Source organism: Plectropomus leopardus, chromosome 7 (assembly GCF_026936395.1).
Source record: "Plectropomus leopardus strain MGB_pleo_1.0 chromosome 7, ASM2693639v1, whole genome shotgun sequence".
Classification (NCBI taxonomy): domain Eukaryota; kingdom Metazoa; phylum Chordata; class Actinopteri; order Perciformes; family Serranidae; genus Plectropomus; species Plectropomus leopardus.
The window spans coordinates 4,029,412-4,048,833 of NC_142182.1; the positions used below are offsets into that span (position 1 = coordinate 4,029,412).

Consider the following 19,422-nt stretch of genomic DNA (forward strand, 5'->3'; position numbering starts at 1 on the left):
AAACAATGTGGAAGTAAAACAACAACAAGAAAATGACCTAGAAATGCTTTAAAGTTATAATAAATATGTGAAAATCAAATAAATATTCAATTATAATAATCTAAAATATACATTTTTTGGACAATTTTCCAATTATTAAAAAAATAATTCTAAATCTACCAATATCTTGCCATTTGTGGGACATTTCTTGACATGTTGCTCCTAGTCCTTATTTATAAATGTAACACACCACCAAATATTTATATAACCACAGGTAACAAAGCCGACAGGCAGTGTGGGTCAAAGTCTTTGGGTCACTAACAACAATATCAGAAGAATCAGCCAAAAGTTAAAGCATTTGGCTGCAGAGGTGCAGTGAACCAATCAGTAGCCCAGTGCACTGGAGGTATACTATCAGTGGATAACAACGACTACACACAAGATACCCCCTTTACTACCACTAGTGCCACAACAAATTTTAAATGATGTCCCCACAACTTAACAGGTGAAATCCCACTGCACCACGACTGGAGGCTAACACATGCTGCAGCACCAAAAGGATAAAACAATTACATGTTCAGTTTACTAAAATAGATGTAAAACGATGTAAAATGAATAATGTACAGTATGATATATAAACCGCAACCAGCACTTTGCCTTGCCACAGTCACTACTCCTGTCCTGTTAGGACCCTCAGCAAACAGAAACAACGAATTCTTGGCAGACCCACATGTTATAATTCAATCACTTCGCAATAAAAAATAAAACAAACTCAATATTTCTATGAAAATCTGATACCTCTGGGTGCATTTGCACTCCTGCATCACCAATCAAATGACTCCTAGTTTGTTTGGCTCACCGGGGAAACATGTGCACGGCAGTGCTCACAGATCAGGAAGGAGCGTCAAACACCTGAGCTCCGTGAGCCAATCAGCAGCTCAGGTGCTGACTGGCCAAGTCATGCCTGGGTCCTAGTGTCCACCCTGTACACAGCTCAAAATGGTCAGGCTTTATTATATCCTACAAACACGATAATGATCCAAAACTCTCCAAAAAAAACAAAAAACCTCCAGTTTTAGCTGCTCTGCAGCAGCTTCCTGTTACATTTAGAACTGATTTTAAGGTCCTCCTCCTCACATACAAAGCCCTTAATGGGCTAGCACCAAGGATGTTGTATTTCTTTAATTTTATGTATTTTATATATTCTATTCTCATGCTTATTTTTATTAATAATGTCTGTGGGTTTTATATTATTTACATTATTTTGCTGATCTGTACATGAGACATCTATTGCAGGTCTGTCCGTCCTGGAAGAGGGATCCCTCCTCGGTTGCTCCTCCTGAGGTTTCGACCTTTTTTTTTTCCTGTCAAAGGGTTTTTTAGGGGGAGTTTTTCCTTATTCGCTGTGAGAGTGGAAAGATAGAGGGAAGTCATATGCTGTAAAGCCCTCTGCCGCAAATTGTGATTTGTTATATCAGGCTTTGGAAATAAAATTGATTTGAACTTGAGTTCTGGTTATCTTTGAGTTTCTAAAAGTATCACCACTGTACGGTCTAATTAAGACTATGATAGGCAGGTAAGTTCAAACTGTACATTTTATTGAAAATTGTAGACACATTTTATTCATTGTTACAGTGGCATTTCAACATAGGAGGGTCAACAGCATTTAAAGGTAAAAGTTGCAGTGAAAACCTTACAAACACTACATGGCAGTATGCAAGCGTTTTGTAAATGTGTTAATAAGAGCTCTTTTACTACCTCATACTAAGCAGGTTAGTCAACATTTAAAGGAGTAGATATAGCTGCCAATATGTACTTTTTATTGTTTTTGTTGTAGTTTTATTATTCCTTCTTGGTGTCTTTAAATCTTGCCTAATTCCTCTAAACTCTGGTGGCTTTTAATCAGGAGTTGAGCTTCTGTTGTGTTTATTGGTGCTTTTGTTCAGGACAGAAACATAAAAACGCTTTCCATATGGGAAATAAGTCACAGCCCGCTTGTGTATTCGACAATTACCAACGGTTTTGCAGTGCTTTTGGAGAAAGATCCTGATGCCACCTTTTGCATCCACATGATATGCTGATGGATGGCATCAGGATAACAACATAATATAAGGACAATCAAGGTCCCTATAGGGTGGGTGCGAGAGGTGGTGGATGGATCCAACAAACCCTGGACTTTCATGCAGGAGTCCAGTGTTTGCTTCCCGTCTGAATGTGATTTTCTTTTATATACCTTATCATGTGCCTCTTTTGTTTAAACCTAACCATGTGTCTTTGTGGACATCCTGGCATTGGTTGCCATGTGCTTTTGTTGCCTAAACGTAACCACATGCAGCGTCATCACACCATGTGCTTGTATTGACATCACGGTTGCGGCATCCCAGAATTTAAACAGCACATGCAGACAGATACCTAGAGCGTAATATGTAGGCACGGAAGTCCACTGCAAAGCGGCAAAATGTGACAACTTGGAGCGAGAACGTGTATCTAATGTCCAGTGTGACTGTTGAACCAGTCCCAGATCTCCTGTCTGTTCTGTTGCAGCCAGTTGATGTTTGCTCTGGTCCTCTCCAGGGCCTGCTTCACAGCCAGTGTGGCAGATCCAAACCCTGCCGCTCCCCCGTGCTTCTCCACAAACTCCTCCAGCTTGCACAGGAAACACGAGACACAGTTCAGACAACAATTCGATGTTCATAAAGCTGACGAGGAATCACTCAATGAGAACGTACCTGTTGTAGTTCATCAGGTGTAGAGAACCTTGCAGTGACTCCACTGATCATAGAGGCAAAGGAGAAAGAGCCCACGCCATATCTGAAAAACAACAAGCCACCGTCATGGTCAAAAAACAACAGGCTCGGCTCAAACAATGTACTGTATGTCAAGCATGTTCAACCTGCTTTCCTTGGGGGCCACTTTTGCAACATAACAGTAGGCCAGGGGCCAGTCGCAGCAGACCCTTACACGTTTCTAGGATTTTAGGGCATTTCCAGGATTTCAGGACGTTTCTAGTATCTCAGAACATTTCCAGGATTTTGGGTTATTTCTCAGACTGTAGGACATTTCTCGGATTTCTGGACTTTTCTAGGATTAAGGACATTCCAAGGATTTTCAGACATTTCTGGGTTTCAGGATGTTTCAAGGACTTTCGGACCTTTCCAGGATTTCAGAACACTTGTTTGATTTTAGGACATTTCTAGGATTTTACGACATTAGGGGTTTAGCTACGACCTCTGTCGGAGATGCGGAGTTGTTTTGATGAATAAGCTCTACTTGGATGCTGTTGTCACATATAAACACAAACTCACCCATTCATCTTTTGACGTGTAATACTCACTGTGTGAACATGTACTCCCACTGCTCCCGGACAAAATCCCAGGCCAGACTCTGTCCCACTCTGTTGCTGGCGACGGATGTGATGACGGAGGTGGCGTCCTGCTTACGGATCATAGTGGAGTTTAAGGTATAAGACAGATACCTGTAAAAAGAGAAGAGACAGTTGCATTCTTTGCATTATCATCTGCACAGACAACAAATTTAAATTTTTAACATTACATAATATTTCATCTTCACTTCATCACCACTTTACCCTCAGCATCTCTGTAAGGAATGGACGGACACACACCTTTCCAGCAGCTGTGTCTTGTTGGTACAGGCCAGTGCAGACATGAGTTTGCTGGCCTCGCTGGCTACAGCAGCACTCTTGAACTGTGACCATCCAAACTCCCACTCTGCCTCTCCACCTGCAGCCACGGCGCTGCAGTACACCACTGAACGCAGGTTTGGACTGATCCTGATTAAGACAGTTGGAGTTAAGTCGCTTATTTACTTGAAAAAACAATGTGTGTCAAGATCAAATAATATATAAAATAGACCAACAAATTGTGTTGAGGGGTCTCCATCCATTGTTTGAACCACGTGGCCGTCAGGTTCTGACATTCTGTCACTCCTGTCCTGCAGGCCTCACGGATGGCATTCACCTGGTTGTACCTGCAGGGAGACACAGAAATGTTAAAACAGTAAGTTGCTACATTTTGTAGCCATTTTAGCATATTAATAAAGAAGCAAAGTGTTTGGCAATCTTGAAAAATCCTTTGGTCAGGATTCCTTCTGCATTATTGGTGTGTGACTGAAATATGAGCCGGTGAGATGATATTTAAGTAAGCTGCTAAAGACCGAGTGTATATAGCTTGTATGTGAGTATACTCACTGGTCAGTGTGTCTGTCAGGAACACGGGTCCAGTCTGATGTCATGTTCTTGAAATACAGGAAGAGGGGAGTCACCAGTTTCTTCATGTAATCCTAAAGAGAATTAGAGGGACGTGAGCGAAGATTAGTGGTCGTCTAATGGCGTCTTGGAGCATAAAGACTAAACATGGTTATGGCAACATGTTCTTGTCCCAGATTGTCATATGTTGCCACTTTGCAGTGGACTTCTGTGTCATCATATAACGCTCTACTTCTATGTCTGCTGTTGACATTGCATGATGCCGCTACCATGATGTCAACACAAGCACATGGTGGGATTATGCTGCACATGGTTCTGTTAAGGCAACAAAAGCACGACAACGAACGCCATAACATCAGCAGGTGCACATGGTGGCCAGAGGGTTAGGATTAAGACAAGGAGGCACATGGTGAGGTGTAAATAAAAAAACATCACATTCAGACGGGAAGCAAACACCAGACTCCTGCATGAAAGTCCAGGGTTTGTTTGAACCATCCACCGCGCCTCCTACCTGCCCTGCAGAGACTCTCATGCTCCTTATGTGTCATTACAGACAACCTGCTGTTGTCCAGCGGCGTAACATACAGACGCAACATCCGTTATTATGCAGTGGAGCATAATAACACTGTGGCCTGTTCTGTCCAGCCACATTTTGAGCTGAAAACATCCATCGACATATGCGGATGCAACAGGTGGTTTTTGGCCAAATTACTGCAAAAGTGTTGGTATTACACTGCAACTTTAACTTCTGCACAACTATACAATTCCTTCATTGCACCTTTTGTACATACCTTCTGTGTTCTTTATACTCTATTTTTCTTGTTATATTTTTATATTGCTTCTATAATTTGTTATCTTATATCTTATTCTACTTAAAGTTACTATTTTTATTCTTTCTCTATGTTTAACATTTTGCACCAAAACACCAACACCATCAGATTTCAGGTATGTGTAAATGTACTTGGCGATAAAACTCGATTCTGATTTGGCGACTGTTGAATGAGGACGGGCCGGTTTTGGAAACATACATCATATTGTTTTTGAGCTCTTTGAAGGATCCAAGTTGTGTTAGTTTTAAAGTGCTACAATCCTACAAAACAAAACTCTGAAACACCTTCCTAACATGCACAGGTAATATTGTGTACCTGCATAGGCTGATAGACTTCGGTACGGTCCAGCATGAGATAGTAATAGTCCAAATTATTCAAAGCAGACTGCCAGGGTATGTACTCTGTCTCCAAGGACAGATAGAGGGTCGTCCTCAGAGCGAGAGAAGTGGAGACCATCTGAGCCCTGCAGGGAGAGGAAATACACGTTTTACATTATTTGTCATTAAGCTCAAATATTAGTCGCTGAGATTTTTGCAATCAGCCGATTTCATTGCTCAGCCTACATTTCATCACACTGCTCTTTTTGCAGAGCAGGTACTGATAGGAGGTCTTTTCTGAGAGGGTTTCTTTGTTTGCTAAGTCAAAGACACCGATGAGACCATGCAAGAAAAATATGACAAAAAATGCAGCAAAAACTCTAAAAAGCAGCTAAACTGACGTACCTGGCCAAATTAAAAGCATCATCCACAAGCTGAGCTCTGTTTAACACTGGTATGTCCTGCACAACAAATTTTAGAAAGAATATGTAATACAAAACAAATACTCAAAAAATATTATGGAAGAGAGTGAAAATAATGAAGCCAGAATGATCAGAGCCTGATTGCGTACCTGGTGCCCTAAAAGAAGCTGAGCGATGAGGCGTTCCCAGTTTCCGAGGTCGTAGTTTACCCGGTAATATCCGGTGACATTGATGTTGGCCATTACCCACAAACCACCTGTCCTCATCTCTGAGTTTACCGCTGAGAAAAAGAAAAAAAAACAGGGATGAGTAAAACATCAAATAGGTTAAAAAAAACTTTGAGTGATTAAACTTAGTTTATTTAAAGCAGAAAACAAAATCATATTTGCAATAAGGATATTTAGTAAACTGCTCATGTTACAGACTCTTAGTTTTACAATTTGCATAATTATTCAAGACCGGACATCACGTTTGGTCCTCAGATGGAGAGAAAAAAAAAGTTGCATCGTGAATAATTATACATCATTATAGAAGTAAGTATTATGTTAGAAGTATATAGACCGATTGATTTCTTTATTTTCGTGTCATGCACAACCCTCCTGGGTTTATAAGACACCAAAATTTCCATTGCAGCAGTCAAATGATCAATCATATTTCATTTCATTACAGGGATTAAACGTTTTTTTGTTTTTCACAGCTCAGTCGTAAAAAAAAAAAAATATTCTGTCTTCTTTCCCAAGTTTAATCAAGAAAATTTGCAATAAAAGCACAGCTCAGGTTTTTTCATAATCATCCAAACAAAACAAGTCTGGCATAAAGTGATGGCATCTTAGTAAAAAAGTATATTTCTCAATTCATGAAACACAGAACAACAAAACAAAAAGTGAACCTCATTCTCAACATCGTCTGCAGTGGCATCAAACCTGCCGGTCTGAGCGTAGCTCTGCACACAGCCATCTTTGTCCTTTACTTAATTATACTTCACAGAGAGTTCTACATTATAACCATCCGTTAAAAGACAATAAGCTCTTAATTTTGGCTTGTACCATATACTAACAGACCATTTTTCTTTATACATATAAAGCATCTTGTTCCTCGCCTCCTGGATATGACAAAGTAATCTGTTCTGTCAGCATTATTTAAAGCCTACCAGCATATTAACACAAACCTTCTTTTTCCATCAGCCACCAGATTTCTCTCTGCACCTCACCGTCCTTCATCCACCTGACAGGAATCAGCCACTCGTAGCTGCAGGAGGAAACACAGTTTTATTCATCGGCAAAGAAGGAAGCAAAGAGAAAGACAACACTTTATTTCCAATTAGTGTCACATAAATCAAACCAGCTGCTTCCCAACATCTGTGTATTCTGCTTTAAAGAATAATTCAAAGACGTGACGTGAAGATGCTGTAGAGTTACATACCTGTAAGGCGATTCGACTGTGACGTTAGACTCTGGATCCAGGAGAAAGTGCTTCTGGGACACCTTTCCTGTGCTGGTATCTATGGTAACCACAGGGAAGCCCATCTGGAGCACCCAGCGGTTCATGATTTCACCAACTTGAGAAGGAAGTGGAACATTATTGTCTTCCACCGCCTGGTGACAAAAGATCAGAGAGAATTTCCTTAAAAAGAAATCTGTTTTAAAAAATCAAACATCATCAACACCTCCGTGTGTTTAGTTTGGGGCACAGATGCTCTACTTGCTTTGCTTGGGGGCCACTTTTGCAAAAAAACAGGAGGCCAGGGGCCAGTCCCAGCAGCCCTATACATGTTTCTAGGATTTTAGGATATTTTGGGGATTTCAAGACATTTCCAGGCCTTTAAGACATTTCTAGGAATTTAGGACATTTGTCAGATTTTGGGACATTTCTAGGATTTTGGGACATAAGGGTCTGCTGGGGACCTCTGTAACAATTAACCACAACCTTGCTGAAATGTAAAGTTTCAAAGTATCCATATATCTACATAAGAAGAATCAAATGTAACGTCTCTGTAGTGTTTGATAATAAAGGCTAATTTTATCTTTTGTTATCTTTATAACATTTTTGAAGAAAAAAAAAACTTACCATTTGCAGATGGTGCCACAAGTCGTCCCCCACTGTGTTACTGTAGGCAAAGTGTTTGAGGTACGTCTGAAGACAAAAGATAAACACAGTCAAACTAAACATCCTGCTGATGGGGATATGAAGTTTTAGCAAAATATGACGTCACATTATTATATCAATAAAAACACAAACGTACATGGAGTCCTCGGACAAAGACTCGCTCTGAGAGGAAATCAGACAGCATCCTCAACACGGCTGCACCCTGAGAGGCCACAGACACACAGACAGAGACGAGGAATCAGTCTCTCAATCAGACACTTTACAGCTGCAACAAGCACATTTTCCATGGTATAGCACAGTATTTATTTTACCAATGAACCCTTTAAAATCTTTCACAACCTATTTGATTCTTTGAAACCTGAGCATATTGGTTTTGAAAACATGAAAGAAAAAGGCAATGACCACCTTGGCCAGAGATGTCCCAAAAATTGTAAGAAATTAGTAAAATGTTACAAAAAAACTTTAAGTTAGTGTTAAAAAATAGCGGAGGATTGCTATAAAAAAAAATTCATATCCAAAAAATTGAAGAAAATGTACAGAAAAACTTTTTTAATTATAATAATTTTACATTTAAAATTATGTCATAAAAGAAATGAAATAACAATAAATAAAATAAATTCATACACAATTTTTTATTTTTAGCACTTCTTTGGTCATTTTCTTGGGTTTTTTTTTTCTTATTTTCAGCTTTTTTTTCTTACTTTTTGCAGATTTTTGGGACATGTCTTGTTGATGCTCATTGCCTTCTCCCGTGTTCTTGGGGGAAAAAATTAATCCAGTTTTCAAAGTTTACTTTGTGGCCTTAGCTGCACTCAGTGATGAGTGATTGGGACATGATCACGCTGAAACCATGTAAGATAACTGTTCTGACGTGTGGGCACCTTGCTGTATGAGATGGCATCAAACTGCTCAGTGATCTGGCCGGGCAGGATGATGCTGTCTTCTTTAGAGGACAAAGGATGAGAGGACGTCAAGGCGTCGACTGCAAACACCCTGTGGACGTCATCAAGTATTATCAAGTCTTGCTGGAGCAAACAAACAGACAGACAGAAATAAGTTAAGACGTGTAACACTGAAAACAGAAGTGACTGACACAGTAAAAGCACAGATTTCTCACCAGAAATGACTTAGAAGTTAAATTCACCAAGAATATTACTTGTAGAAGTCTTAAAATGTCTGATGTTTAATGTACTAAAGTATAAAAAGTTATTTTATGATACAGAATTTACTCAATCCTTTGAAACTGAAACAAATTGGTTAAATTTCCTTCTACAAATAATCAAAATTACACACAAAAGAGTGAGGGGGGGGCAGGAAAAGTACTCAAAAGAAGTAGAGAAATTATATATATGTGTGTATATATATATAGATATATATATATGTTTATTCTTTTCCTGTAATATAACTTTAAATATATACTCAAAATGTAATTTAATATATTATTATATTTTTCCCCAATTTCAGATTATTTTTGAATGATTAGCCCCCTTTAAAAAAATAAATCAGGTCATTTTCCTCGTCTTTTTTTAAAAAAAATTTACATCTTGTAAATTGTGGGATATTTCTTTCCAAGTTGGTCATTGGTCATTTCTTCCCCATTTTTTTGAAAACAAAAAACAAAAAAAACAAGTGAAAATGTGCAGAAAAAAATATATTCAGAATTCTTAAAATGACATGATCATTTTCTTGTTTTTGCTTTTTACTTTGCTTTTTTCTTATTTAAAGGTATTTTACTTGTAGCTGTTTACTAATTTCTTGCGGTTTCAGTTTGGGGCCATTTCTTGTTAAGTTGCTTGTTGGCTTCCTTCCATGTTTTTGAAAGAAATCAAACCGATTTGCTCTGAAAATGAGGCCTTCATTAGCCTTCATCACTTACAGGATTTAAAGAACAAAATCCAAATTTCTTTCCCTCCCGTTTCCTCCTTCATCCCTTTCTACTTCCTTCCATAATTTGTGGTGAGTAACTGAAATGAAAACGTCGTGGAGGAAAAGTAAAGTTTGACAGAAATATAAAAACTTAAGATACTCCAAAAGAAAAAACGTGAGTACTGTAACTGAGTATTATTACTTTGTTTCATCACACGACTGTTAAAAGAGCACAAGGCCAAAAGCCCGAAACATTGCGTCCTCACCAAGTTCCACGCGGGCTCGGCGTAGTCCGCTCCGAGGTACGAAACGTATGAAGCGAAGCCCTCGTTCAGCCAGACCTCGTTCCACCAGCGCAGAGTCACCAGGTTACCAAACCACTGCAGCAGACATCAAACACTCCATTTGTTGACTAATTAATCAGTAAATCAATCAATAGATACAAAAATCAAAATCCGCTGATTCACCATGTGAGCCAGTTCATGAGCGATGATGGTGGCGGTGGTCTCCTTGTTTCTGTTGGAGGAGGTCACGGGGTCGTACAGAAGGTTCGTTTCTCTGTATGTCACCAAACCCCAATTCTCCATCGCGCCAAAGTAGAAGTCTGGCAGAGCGATCTGATCTGTGGAGGGAAGGTTCGAAGTCACGGTGACATATATATACTTTAACCCTTTGAAACCTGGATCAGCATCAGTTTCCTCGTGCTGCGTTCAGACGCCTTTTACAAGTTTACCTGTTTGAAATGTGAGCAAACTGGTTTGATTTCTCTCTGAATCATGGGGAGAAAGGCACTGACCAACTTGGATACAAATGTCACAAATTGCAAGAAATTATTAAAACGTGACAAAAAAAACCCTAAATATTATTATTATAGCATTTTTTTTCTTTTTCTAAATAACAATGTAAATATGTTGCACATAGAATATTGTATAGAAATATTTTTTTATATAAAATGGAAGCGAAGCATTTTATTTTTCAATAACAGATAGGGAAGGGATGGGATTTAATACGTTTTTACTTCCTCCCTCTTCTTTTTGGATATGTTTGTATGTTTGTGTGTAACTATATTTTACCCTTATTTTCATTTTCATACACATACGAAATAAAGTTCAAATCAAATCAATTATTATTTATGAGTTGTTGTTGTTGTTTTTTAACAATAAAATAAAACAATAAAAATATAAATAATTTTTATATATAAAATTATTATTACAGGAAAAATATTTTTAAAAAATTAAATGTTCGCACTTTTTTGGGTCAGTACTTGATTGTTTGCTTCCTTTACCTTTTTTTTAAATTCATTCATAATTTTTATTCTTTCTGCCCTTTTTCAGGGCAATTATCTTGTAACTTTATTTTTAATTTGTTTTAAATTTTGGGGGGTAGAGAATTACAATTTGCAGTAGCCATTTTCATTTTTAATTGTGATTCATGTTTTTTAATTTTTTTTCTACTTTACATTTTTTGTGCAGTAAACTATGACTCATGAAGAGAACGTGTAGTATTGGACAAACTGAAATCTTTGACCTGACGGTGGCGCTAGAGGAAAACTCAGAGGATCACTGATGTGATTATGATTTCATCTAAAGGTGCATGCACGTCTGTAACTAATTTCCATTTAATAGTTGCTGAAACATTTTACTTTGGCCTTTAAAAGAAGGTGATAGACGCAGACTCACCTGACTTGTTCAGAGGGTAGGAGACGTTGTAGTACAACTGGAAGAAGTCCAGTACGGGTCCAGTCACATTGAGGGCGTAGTCTCCCTGACCCTGCTCAATGGCCGACCTGCGAGCCCAAATACGGATCTGAACACACAACAGCAAACTCTTATTAGTGACGAGTACTGTGCATAAAAATGTAGATAATTTTTTAAAAATAACTAAATATGAAAATGGTAAAAAAGAGCATAATCAGTAAACAAATCCAAATGCTTGATGTTTGTGTTAAATTGTCATTAGTGCTGAAATAGTCAGTCAGTTAGCAAATATTACAAACATTAGCTGACGATATCTTTGACAATCACTTTCTTTCTTCACCTCATTTTAAAACGCTAATATGCTAAATCCTTAACCCTTCAGCACCTGGACCGTCATCAGTTTTTAAAACCTCTGAAACCTGACAAAAATATTGGTTTCTTTTTTTTTTAAAAAGGCAATGAGCAACTTGGCATAAAGTGCCCTACAAACTGCAAGAAATTAGAAAAAGATGTTGAGAAAATGACTTGAAAGTCTGTTGTTTGTTTGTTTGTTTTTTAAGGAAAGATGAAATTGTGAAATTATTGAGAGTGTATTCAAAGGATAGGGCAATTATTCCCAAAAATATAATAATAATAATAATAATAATAATAATAATAATAATAATAATAATAATAATAATAATAATAATAATAATATTTACATGTTTAAAATCATGTCACAGAAATCTGTACATGTGTTTGTACATTAGGAATGACTTTTTAGAAGTCATACTCTTTATTTTATTTATTTTTTTATTTTTTGTGATCATTTTCAGGTATTTTTCTGCACATCTTTAAGATGCTGTATTTTCCTTGATTTTATGTATTTTATATACTTTATTTTTATCCTTTTTTTATTAATAATGTCAGTGGGTTATATTTTAGTTATTTTATTTTTCACTTTATGTTATGCATTCTTGTGCACTAAATTTTTATCCTTATTTTATCTTACTTTTACTAGTATTATCAAGTGGGTTTTATCTATTTGAGGATGTATTCTGTGTATTGTGTTCTGATTTTATTTTATTTTTACGTGCAGGTTTTATTATGTTTTATTACGTGTTATTAGATAAACTGGTCTGCTGTCAAAGGGGTCGATTATTGTGGTCTCCAGTTTGAGAGTGATGAAAATGAAACGTCAGTGACGTTACAGTTACCAGCGTGTCTCCTTGTGTAGCATTTAGGTGTGTGTAGTCAGAGACGACAATGGCCAGCAGGTAGGAGGACATTTTCTTGGTCGGCTCAAACTTCGTCTGTTTCAAAGTGAATCCGTCGATAGTGACGTTCACAATATCTGAAAAGACACAAACACACAGTTAAATTACACAATAATAAATTTTTTCAAATTTCAAATCTTGAGCGCAGTTTTAACCTCACTTCAGACAGAAATTTCCCAAAGACAAAAATTTTCCAGTTAATAATCAGCCGACTGCACCACACTGTCACGTGAGTCATCTGTCAGTGATCATGTTTTCCTTCATGTTATGGCGACTGCATGTATTTTTCCTGCTAAAATAATAGTAGACACGTTTCCATTAAATATTTGCACTGAACTTAAGCAGATTTTGGAAATGCACACAGAGAGCACTGACCTGTTTCCATGCCGTTGGACAGGGCTACGGTTCCAGGCGGGTGGATGAGAGTCATGTAGAAAACAGCTTTCATAGCCGGCTCATCGAAACAGGGGAAGGTCTTTCTGGCATGAGTTGGATGCATCTGAGAGGTGGCGACCACCCTGAGCAAAACAGTGCATATTAACCCTTTGAAACCTGGAGCGACATCAGTTTTCTTGCACTTTCACAAGTAATTTCACCTCTGAATGGCGAGCAAACTGCTGCAATTTCTTTCAATAACACGGAGGAGAACGCAATGAGCAACTGTTCCACAAATTGCAATAAATTAGTAGATTAAGAAAATTATTTTTAAAAAAGCTAGGGAGGAACTACATTCATAATTATCATAATAATCACAAATATGTTATAGAATTATTATAATTGGTTAGTATTTTTTTCCAAGTCTTTTTATTCATATTTCATTTTTTATTTTATTTTAAATATTTCGTTTTTTTTTTTTATTTTAAGCAGTGTTCTTATACTTTTTTACTGATTGCTTTTCTATTTTCATGGTCACTTCTTTTTCTTTGTTGCTCATTGCCTTTTTCCCATGTTTTTGAAAGAAACCAAGTCAGTTTCCTCAGGATTCAAAGGGCTGAGATAAGATAAGATAACACTTTATTGTCCGTTTGCACGGAAATTTGTCTTGCACTACAAACTCATCAATCCTCACAAACGTCACACATAAAAAACATCATAAAAATGACATAAGTTAGATCAAAAACAGTTAACACAGTTAAGATATTTGAGATTAGCTCAACAAAAAAAAAGATAATACTTGACACAGAATAGAAAACTTACTTTCGAACGCTGTCTTCTTCATATTCACTCCTGTAAAAGCCCTCTAAGTCATCAGCTAGTTCTCCGGTGAACTCAGCGTACAGCTGATACTTCTGTCCTCGAGCTAATTTGTTTTCCAGCTGGATAACCAGATACTGGGTCTCAGGCTGCAGCCAGGTGGACTTAATACTGGGAGCAGACCCTCCACCTGAGGGGGACAAAGAACTGATGGTGGAAAAAGTGAAGAAGTGGAAAATAATGCTAAGACTCATTTATCATATACAAAACTATTAATAAAGAGGAAAAAATATTATTTTGTTTGAGTGAGTCTTGCAAACACGTTCTCATCCAAAGTCGTCACATGTTGCCGCGGCGACATATTACACTCCAGGTATCCTTTTGCATCTGCTCTTTACGTTTCAGGATGGTGCTACTGTGATGTCAACACAAGCACATGGTGGGATTGTGTGCATGTGGTTATTTTAGGCAACAAACGCACATGTTGACATGGATGTTTAGAGGCACAAATACATCACATTCAGACAGGAAGCTCACTCCCGCAGGACAGTCCGTGGTTTGTTTGATCCGTCCACCGCCCCTCGTGCTCACCCTAAAGGGACCTTCATGCTACTTATATCACATTGTTATAGGCAGTGTCTCAGCCTGACACCCTTCAGCGGCGTATCATGCAGACGTGAAAGCTTCTGTTCGGTCATTTTCTCAGCTGAAACTGCACATCAGCATATCATGTTGCAGCAGCAGGTGCCGTCTGGTCGTCCTCTGGCAATAAATAATATCATGAGCGGTTTAATCCGCCTGTATTCTAAGGTGAAGGTGTCTATTGACGTATCACGCAGACGAAAAAGGTGGCTTCTGGAATTGGGATTTTACTTTAAAATTACTGCAAAAGCAGCAGAATTTGAGGAATTCGGACAGAGAAGAGGCTGGTAATGTGTCTGTACATGCGTGTTCTTCAAAGAGACTGCACTGATTGATGCCTTCGTTTTTCTGGTTTTAGATACCACCACCTTATGCTAGTTTTTACAAAAATGGCCGTGCGACAGCCTCTTAAAGACAACCATATCAATGACGCCTTGCATTTTGACATAAAACTACAGATTTGGTTTTAAAAACATCAAATCACCATAAACACCTTGAGCACCTTCAGCATGATGTGGAAAATGTATTGGGGTATTACATTATTACAGTATTGGGGTAAAACACACAACTGTGTTAATATGGTACTAAAAAAGTTAAAAACAATGTTTGGGTTATTTTTAATGTCATGAACAGTTCTCTCTGGCTGCCTTCTCAGTTCACGTCATCCAGCATCATGCGTGTGCAAAAGGGGGCTTTTGGCGTCTGTATCTTACACCAAAATCAATGCAAAAGTGGCGGTATTTGAAGACTTTGGAAAGAAAATGGGTTGATAAAAAGCATATTCTCCACTCTCTTTTTTAAACTATTGGAACCATCACCCCGGTCTGTCCCCCCTACGGGCACTGTCCCCAACCTTGTGTGACACTGAAGAGACATGTCCAGCAAGACAGCCCAACAATGTCCAGGACCTTCAGCATCTCAGGGCAAATCTCATCCATACGGAGGAGTTTCTTATTGTCCTTTGAGTCTGTGTGTGTGTGTGTGTGTGTGTGTGTGTGTGTGTGTGTGTGTGTGTGTGTGTGTGTGTGTGTGTGTGTGTGTGTGTGTGTGTGCCCAGGCTACAGTGTGTACCTGAAGCGATGAGCCTGACGGTGTGTGTGTTGTCCAGCTTGGTGTAGTTGAGCTGGTTGGAGTGAATCAGGATCAGATTTGTTTCTTGCACACACTGAAACTCCACAGTGGATCGGCCTGCAGAAAGCATGGAAACAGACATTTATTGTAAATAATGCATCTTACAAGTTAGAAAACTTAGCAGGTAAAAAAAAAGGTGTTATAACACATAAAATTAATTCATAGATAAAATACAGATATAGAAAACTAGAAATATGTAAAAGTATAAATGTATAAATCCAGAAATTAACAGTAGAATTCCAATATTACAGACTTACAAAATAATTGAAGTACAACTTGGAAACACAAACATTTTTTTAGATTAAATGAAATGTAGGTATTTTGTATAATATATTTATTTATCCATCTATCCAAGTCTCAATGAATTACCTACACTGATGTGTTCATTCATTCAGTTCTGCCTTTAATTTCTTATTTCTGTATTCACGTCACCATTCATGTTCCTATTTATCACTAAATGTTTATTTCTACATTTCTTTACTTCCTCAATAATAAATAAGTAATTTTGTCATCAAGAGATTATATGATGTCTACACTATGTTGGACATTTTGTATTGTGACCAGTATTTTTACTGGTATTTGTCCAGTAAGATATGAAGTGCTGTAAATACGAAGACTTACCTGTAAATATGAAGAGGCCGGTGTTTGGGTCAGGGCTGAGACGAGGCCACAGGGTGATGTTGTAGTGGTCAGGGACCAAAGCAGTGGGGAGGCGATAGCTGTGGAGAATAAACACTATGATCAATTAACTAAATAAAATCACATCTTTATCAGATATACTTACACTTGTACTTAATCACGTGTTTATTTTGCTCATTTAGGGCTTATTTTACTTTCCTTAAAATAGTACTGAATGAAATGGCACCAGCCCAAATGCCAGAAGTAAATGTTGGAACTGTACATTTCTGCAAGGTGAATTTTGGCGTTGAGATCTTACGCGGAAATAACTGCAAAAGTGGCGCTATATGACAACTTCGAAATGAGAACAGGCTGAATATTATTGACTGTATTGACCTATAAGATGAAGAAGTCAGTCATAAAGGGTCAATCACACCGTGACGCATCACAAAAGCTGCAAAAACACCTTGAAGGAGTGGGGTTTGCGTGCATGTGGCCACAAGTGACGCTGATGAGTGGTGTGACTCTGCACCCTGAGTGGAAAAGTTTAAATATTTACACTTTTATGTGCACCAGAAAACAAATGCAGCGGCACGAGAGGAGGTTGCACCATAAAGAAACGATGGTTTTGCAGGCGACGTTTTGCAGGCGACGTTTTGCAGGCGACGTTTTGCAGGCGACGTTTTGCTGGCGACGCCAGACGCGTGATCGGCCTGTAATGAGGTCACGTCACTTATCTGTTCAGTTACTTTTGTTGTCTCACTTGTATTCATGGAGAAATACTGATGCTAATGACAAAAAGCTTTTAGGGGAGCTGAGGTTCAGCCAAATTAGCTTTCATACAACAAACAGCTTCAGTATCTGCACCCACGGGGATAAATAGAAATCAGGAGCTATCAGGGATAGCCCAATATTTACTGATCAAAGTTTAATTTCTTATTCATATTATTTCACCATTCTGTGTGGCACAATTTCTTTTCATTTTCACATATAAAAAACAAAAAATATACAATGCATTATGAAAGAATGTGAAGAAGAATTGCCCAAAATCCTCCAGGGGCTCTCCAGGCAGCCATACAAGATAAAATAACAGTTAAAATAACAAATTAATTTATTAAGACACAAAGACATAACTCAATAATTCTTATTATAAACACCCATCTGTGTCATAAATTCAATCAGTCAGGCGCACATTAACACACATTATATTAATAGTGTTCTTGTGGAAATGATATTTTCACTCATGTTTTTACTTCTTGGGTGTAAAAGTCACAGTGCAAAATCTGATTAGGCTGAAGCAACACTAACAGCCGACCCTCGTGACCATGCTGACCTTTTTTTGTGTGTCTGTTGTGTCGGGTGGATGTGCATTACTGTCTGCAGCGTGCTGTGATTGCAGTTTTTTTGTGGAATTGTTGCCCAAGACAAATTTCCCTTCGGGGACAATAAAGTTTATCTTATCTTATCTTACACAAACACCAATGTTCACAATAGTGTGTCTCATACTCACATACTCTCATGTGATGTATATGTGATTATATAAGACAAAGAAAGAAAATAATAAGACAAGAAAAAGAAAAAAAATACACAAAAGGAAAACAAGCAACATTCGTAGAAGCCTTTAGTCATGACGGAGAGAGAAGACAGACTGGACCTAATTTATATTGGTAAACCATATGGAAAGTTTTGACTGCACAGAAGTGATTTTAGAGCTTTTTTTTTTTAAAAAAAAAAATTGAACACAGTAAATGTGTGTATGTGTCTGCACTTTTACTTTCATGCATTTTCTTTTTTGTTTTTGTATTATCATCCTTCAAGGATGCAGAAGTATCAAACTTTTTGCCAAACCAAGGTCCTACCTGTCCCAAGGAGCTGTGACGTCATCACCATCGTCTCCTCTTGTCAGGGCAATAGTCCACAACGTGACAATAGTCGCTATGGAGACCACGGCCAAGACCACGAACACAATGCACAGCCTGCTGACTCTGCAGCATTTCCCCATTGCCCGCTTCAGTGCACAGAAGTCCTGCAGACAGATCGAAACAACAACCACTGAGAGGAAAACTGTCCAAAAAAACTACGTATCCAAACTTTAAATTTCTATGATGCAAATGGTAAAAAGTCTGAGTAAATGTGAGCGCGCCTGAGTCTCAGATCACAAACAGAATGACACACAGAAGTGAAAGCAGAGTTATAACTGCTGACAACAACCACCCCTTCAGCTTCCTCTCTGCTCTCAGCTTTAGACATCAGTGGATGATTTATGAGCAGAGCAGCCGTGTGGGAATGGTGGAAGTGGAAACTGTTGAGATAAGTGAGAGATAAGAGTGATAAATTATCACTCACTGTTTCAGTGGATGTTCCCGTTAGGAGTCATAAAACGCTGCACCGCTGTCAGCCGAGTTCACACGTGTGTGATGTAAAGGTTTTTGTTGTCTTTGTCTCAACAGAGTTCATAGTCAAACATTTACTTCTCTCAGCCGTTTGAAACTTTGGAAAATTGGCCCAGAGATTGGCAAGAAATTTTAGGAGGAACAAGAAAATTACCTGAATATTAGCACGCACACAAACAAACAAACAAACAAACAAACAAACAAACAAACAAACAAACAAACGGAACAGTAAAAAAACAACAAAAAAAAAAAACAGAAAAATAAAATAAAAACTTATTAACAAGAGAATTACTTGTATATTGTCACAAAAATAAACAGTAAAGTAAAAACAAAAGTAGAAAAAAAAGCTACAAGTAAACCAATTACAGGGGAATGACCAGAAAAGAATATTACCTGAATATTAGCACACAAACAAACAAATAAATGGGAAAGTAAGACAAAAAACAATAACAGGGGAAAATAAAATAAAGTAATTACTTTAATTTTAGCACACAAGCAAACAAACGGGAAAGTAAGGAAAAACGGGGGAAAAACAATAACAAGGAAATGACCTGAACATTTTTAAAATAAAAACTTTAATTCTTCTTTAAAATAATTTTTAAAAATATCTTTTTATCATAAATAGAAGTATAGCTATCTGGTAATTTGTCCCTTACACTTTTATTTTTTTTCTAAATCTACTTATTTCTTTCAATTTCTACTCTTACCAAGTTGCTCACTGCCTTTTTTTCTCATGTGTTTTTTTT

At 37.7% G+C, this 19,422-nt stretch overlaps 2 protein-coding genes across 2 annotated transcripts in view; both read right to left on the bottom strand.

The window, feature by feature from the left end:
* The window catches only part of LOC121950786 (synaptic vesicle glycoprotein 2B-like), a 52,608-nt gene extending 51,733 nt beyond the window's left edge, over nt 1-875 (bottom strand). Inside the window, exon 1 of the mRNA XM_088079690.1 lies at nt 778-875. The gene's annotated coding sequence lies outside the window, so the exon portion shown is untranslated. The remainder of the gene's footprint in view (nt 1-777) is intronic.
* A 681-nt stretch (nt 876-1,556) lies between these two features.
* On the bottom strand, nt 1,557-18,688 carry LOC121950389 (aminopeptidase Ey-like). Its single transcript, XM_088079691.1, has 24 exons — nt 18,630-18,688; nt 18,143-18,309; nt 16,287-16,384; nt 15,606-15,722; nt 13,896-14,082; nt 13,074-13,216; nt 12,639-12,775; nt 11,425-11,551; nt 10,213-10,367; nt 10,012-10,125; nt 8,761-8,904; nt 8,016-8,081; nt 7,841-7,906; nt 7,196-7,368; nt 6,942-7,021; nt 5,923-6,053; nt 5,757-5,812; nt 5,350-5,497; nt 4,187-4,278; nt 3,856-3,966; nt 3,602-3,769; nt 3,314-3,454; nt 2,709-2,790; nt 1,557-2,625 (listed from the first exon to the last, which is right to left on the bottom strand). The coding sequence occupies exons 2-24, from the start codon at nt 18,283-18,285 to the stop codon at nt 2,467-2,469; spliced, it is 2,838 nt and encodes a 945-aa protein (XP_087935817.1). The 5' UTR covers nt 18,286-18,309; nt 18,630-18,688; the 3' UTR covers nt 1,557-2,466.
* Between the last annotated feature and the right edge of the window lie 734 nt (nt 18,689-19,422).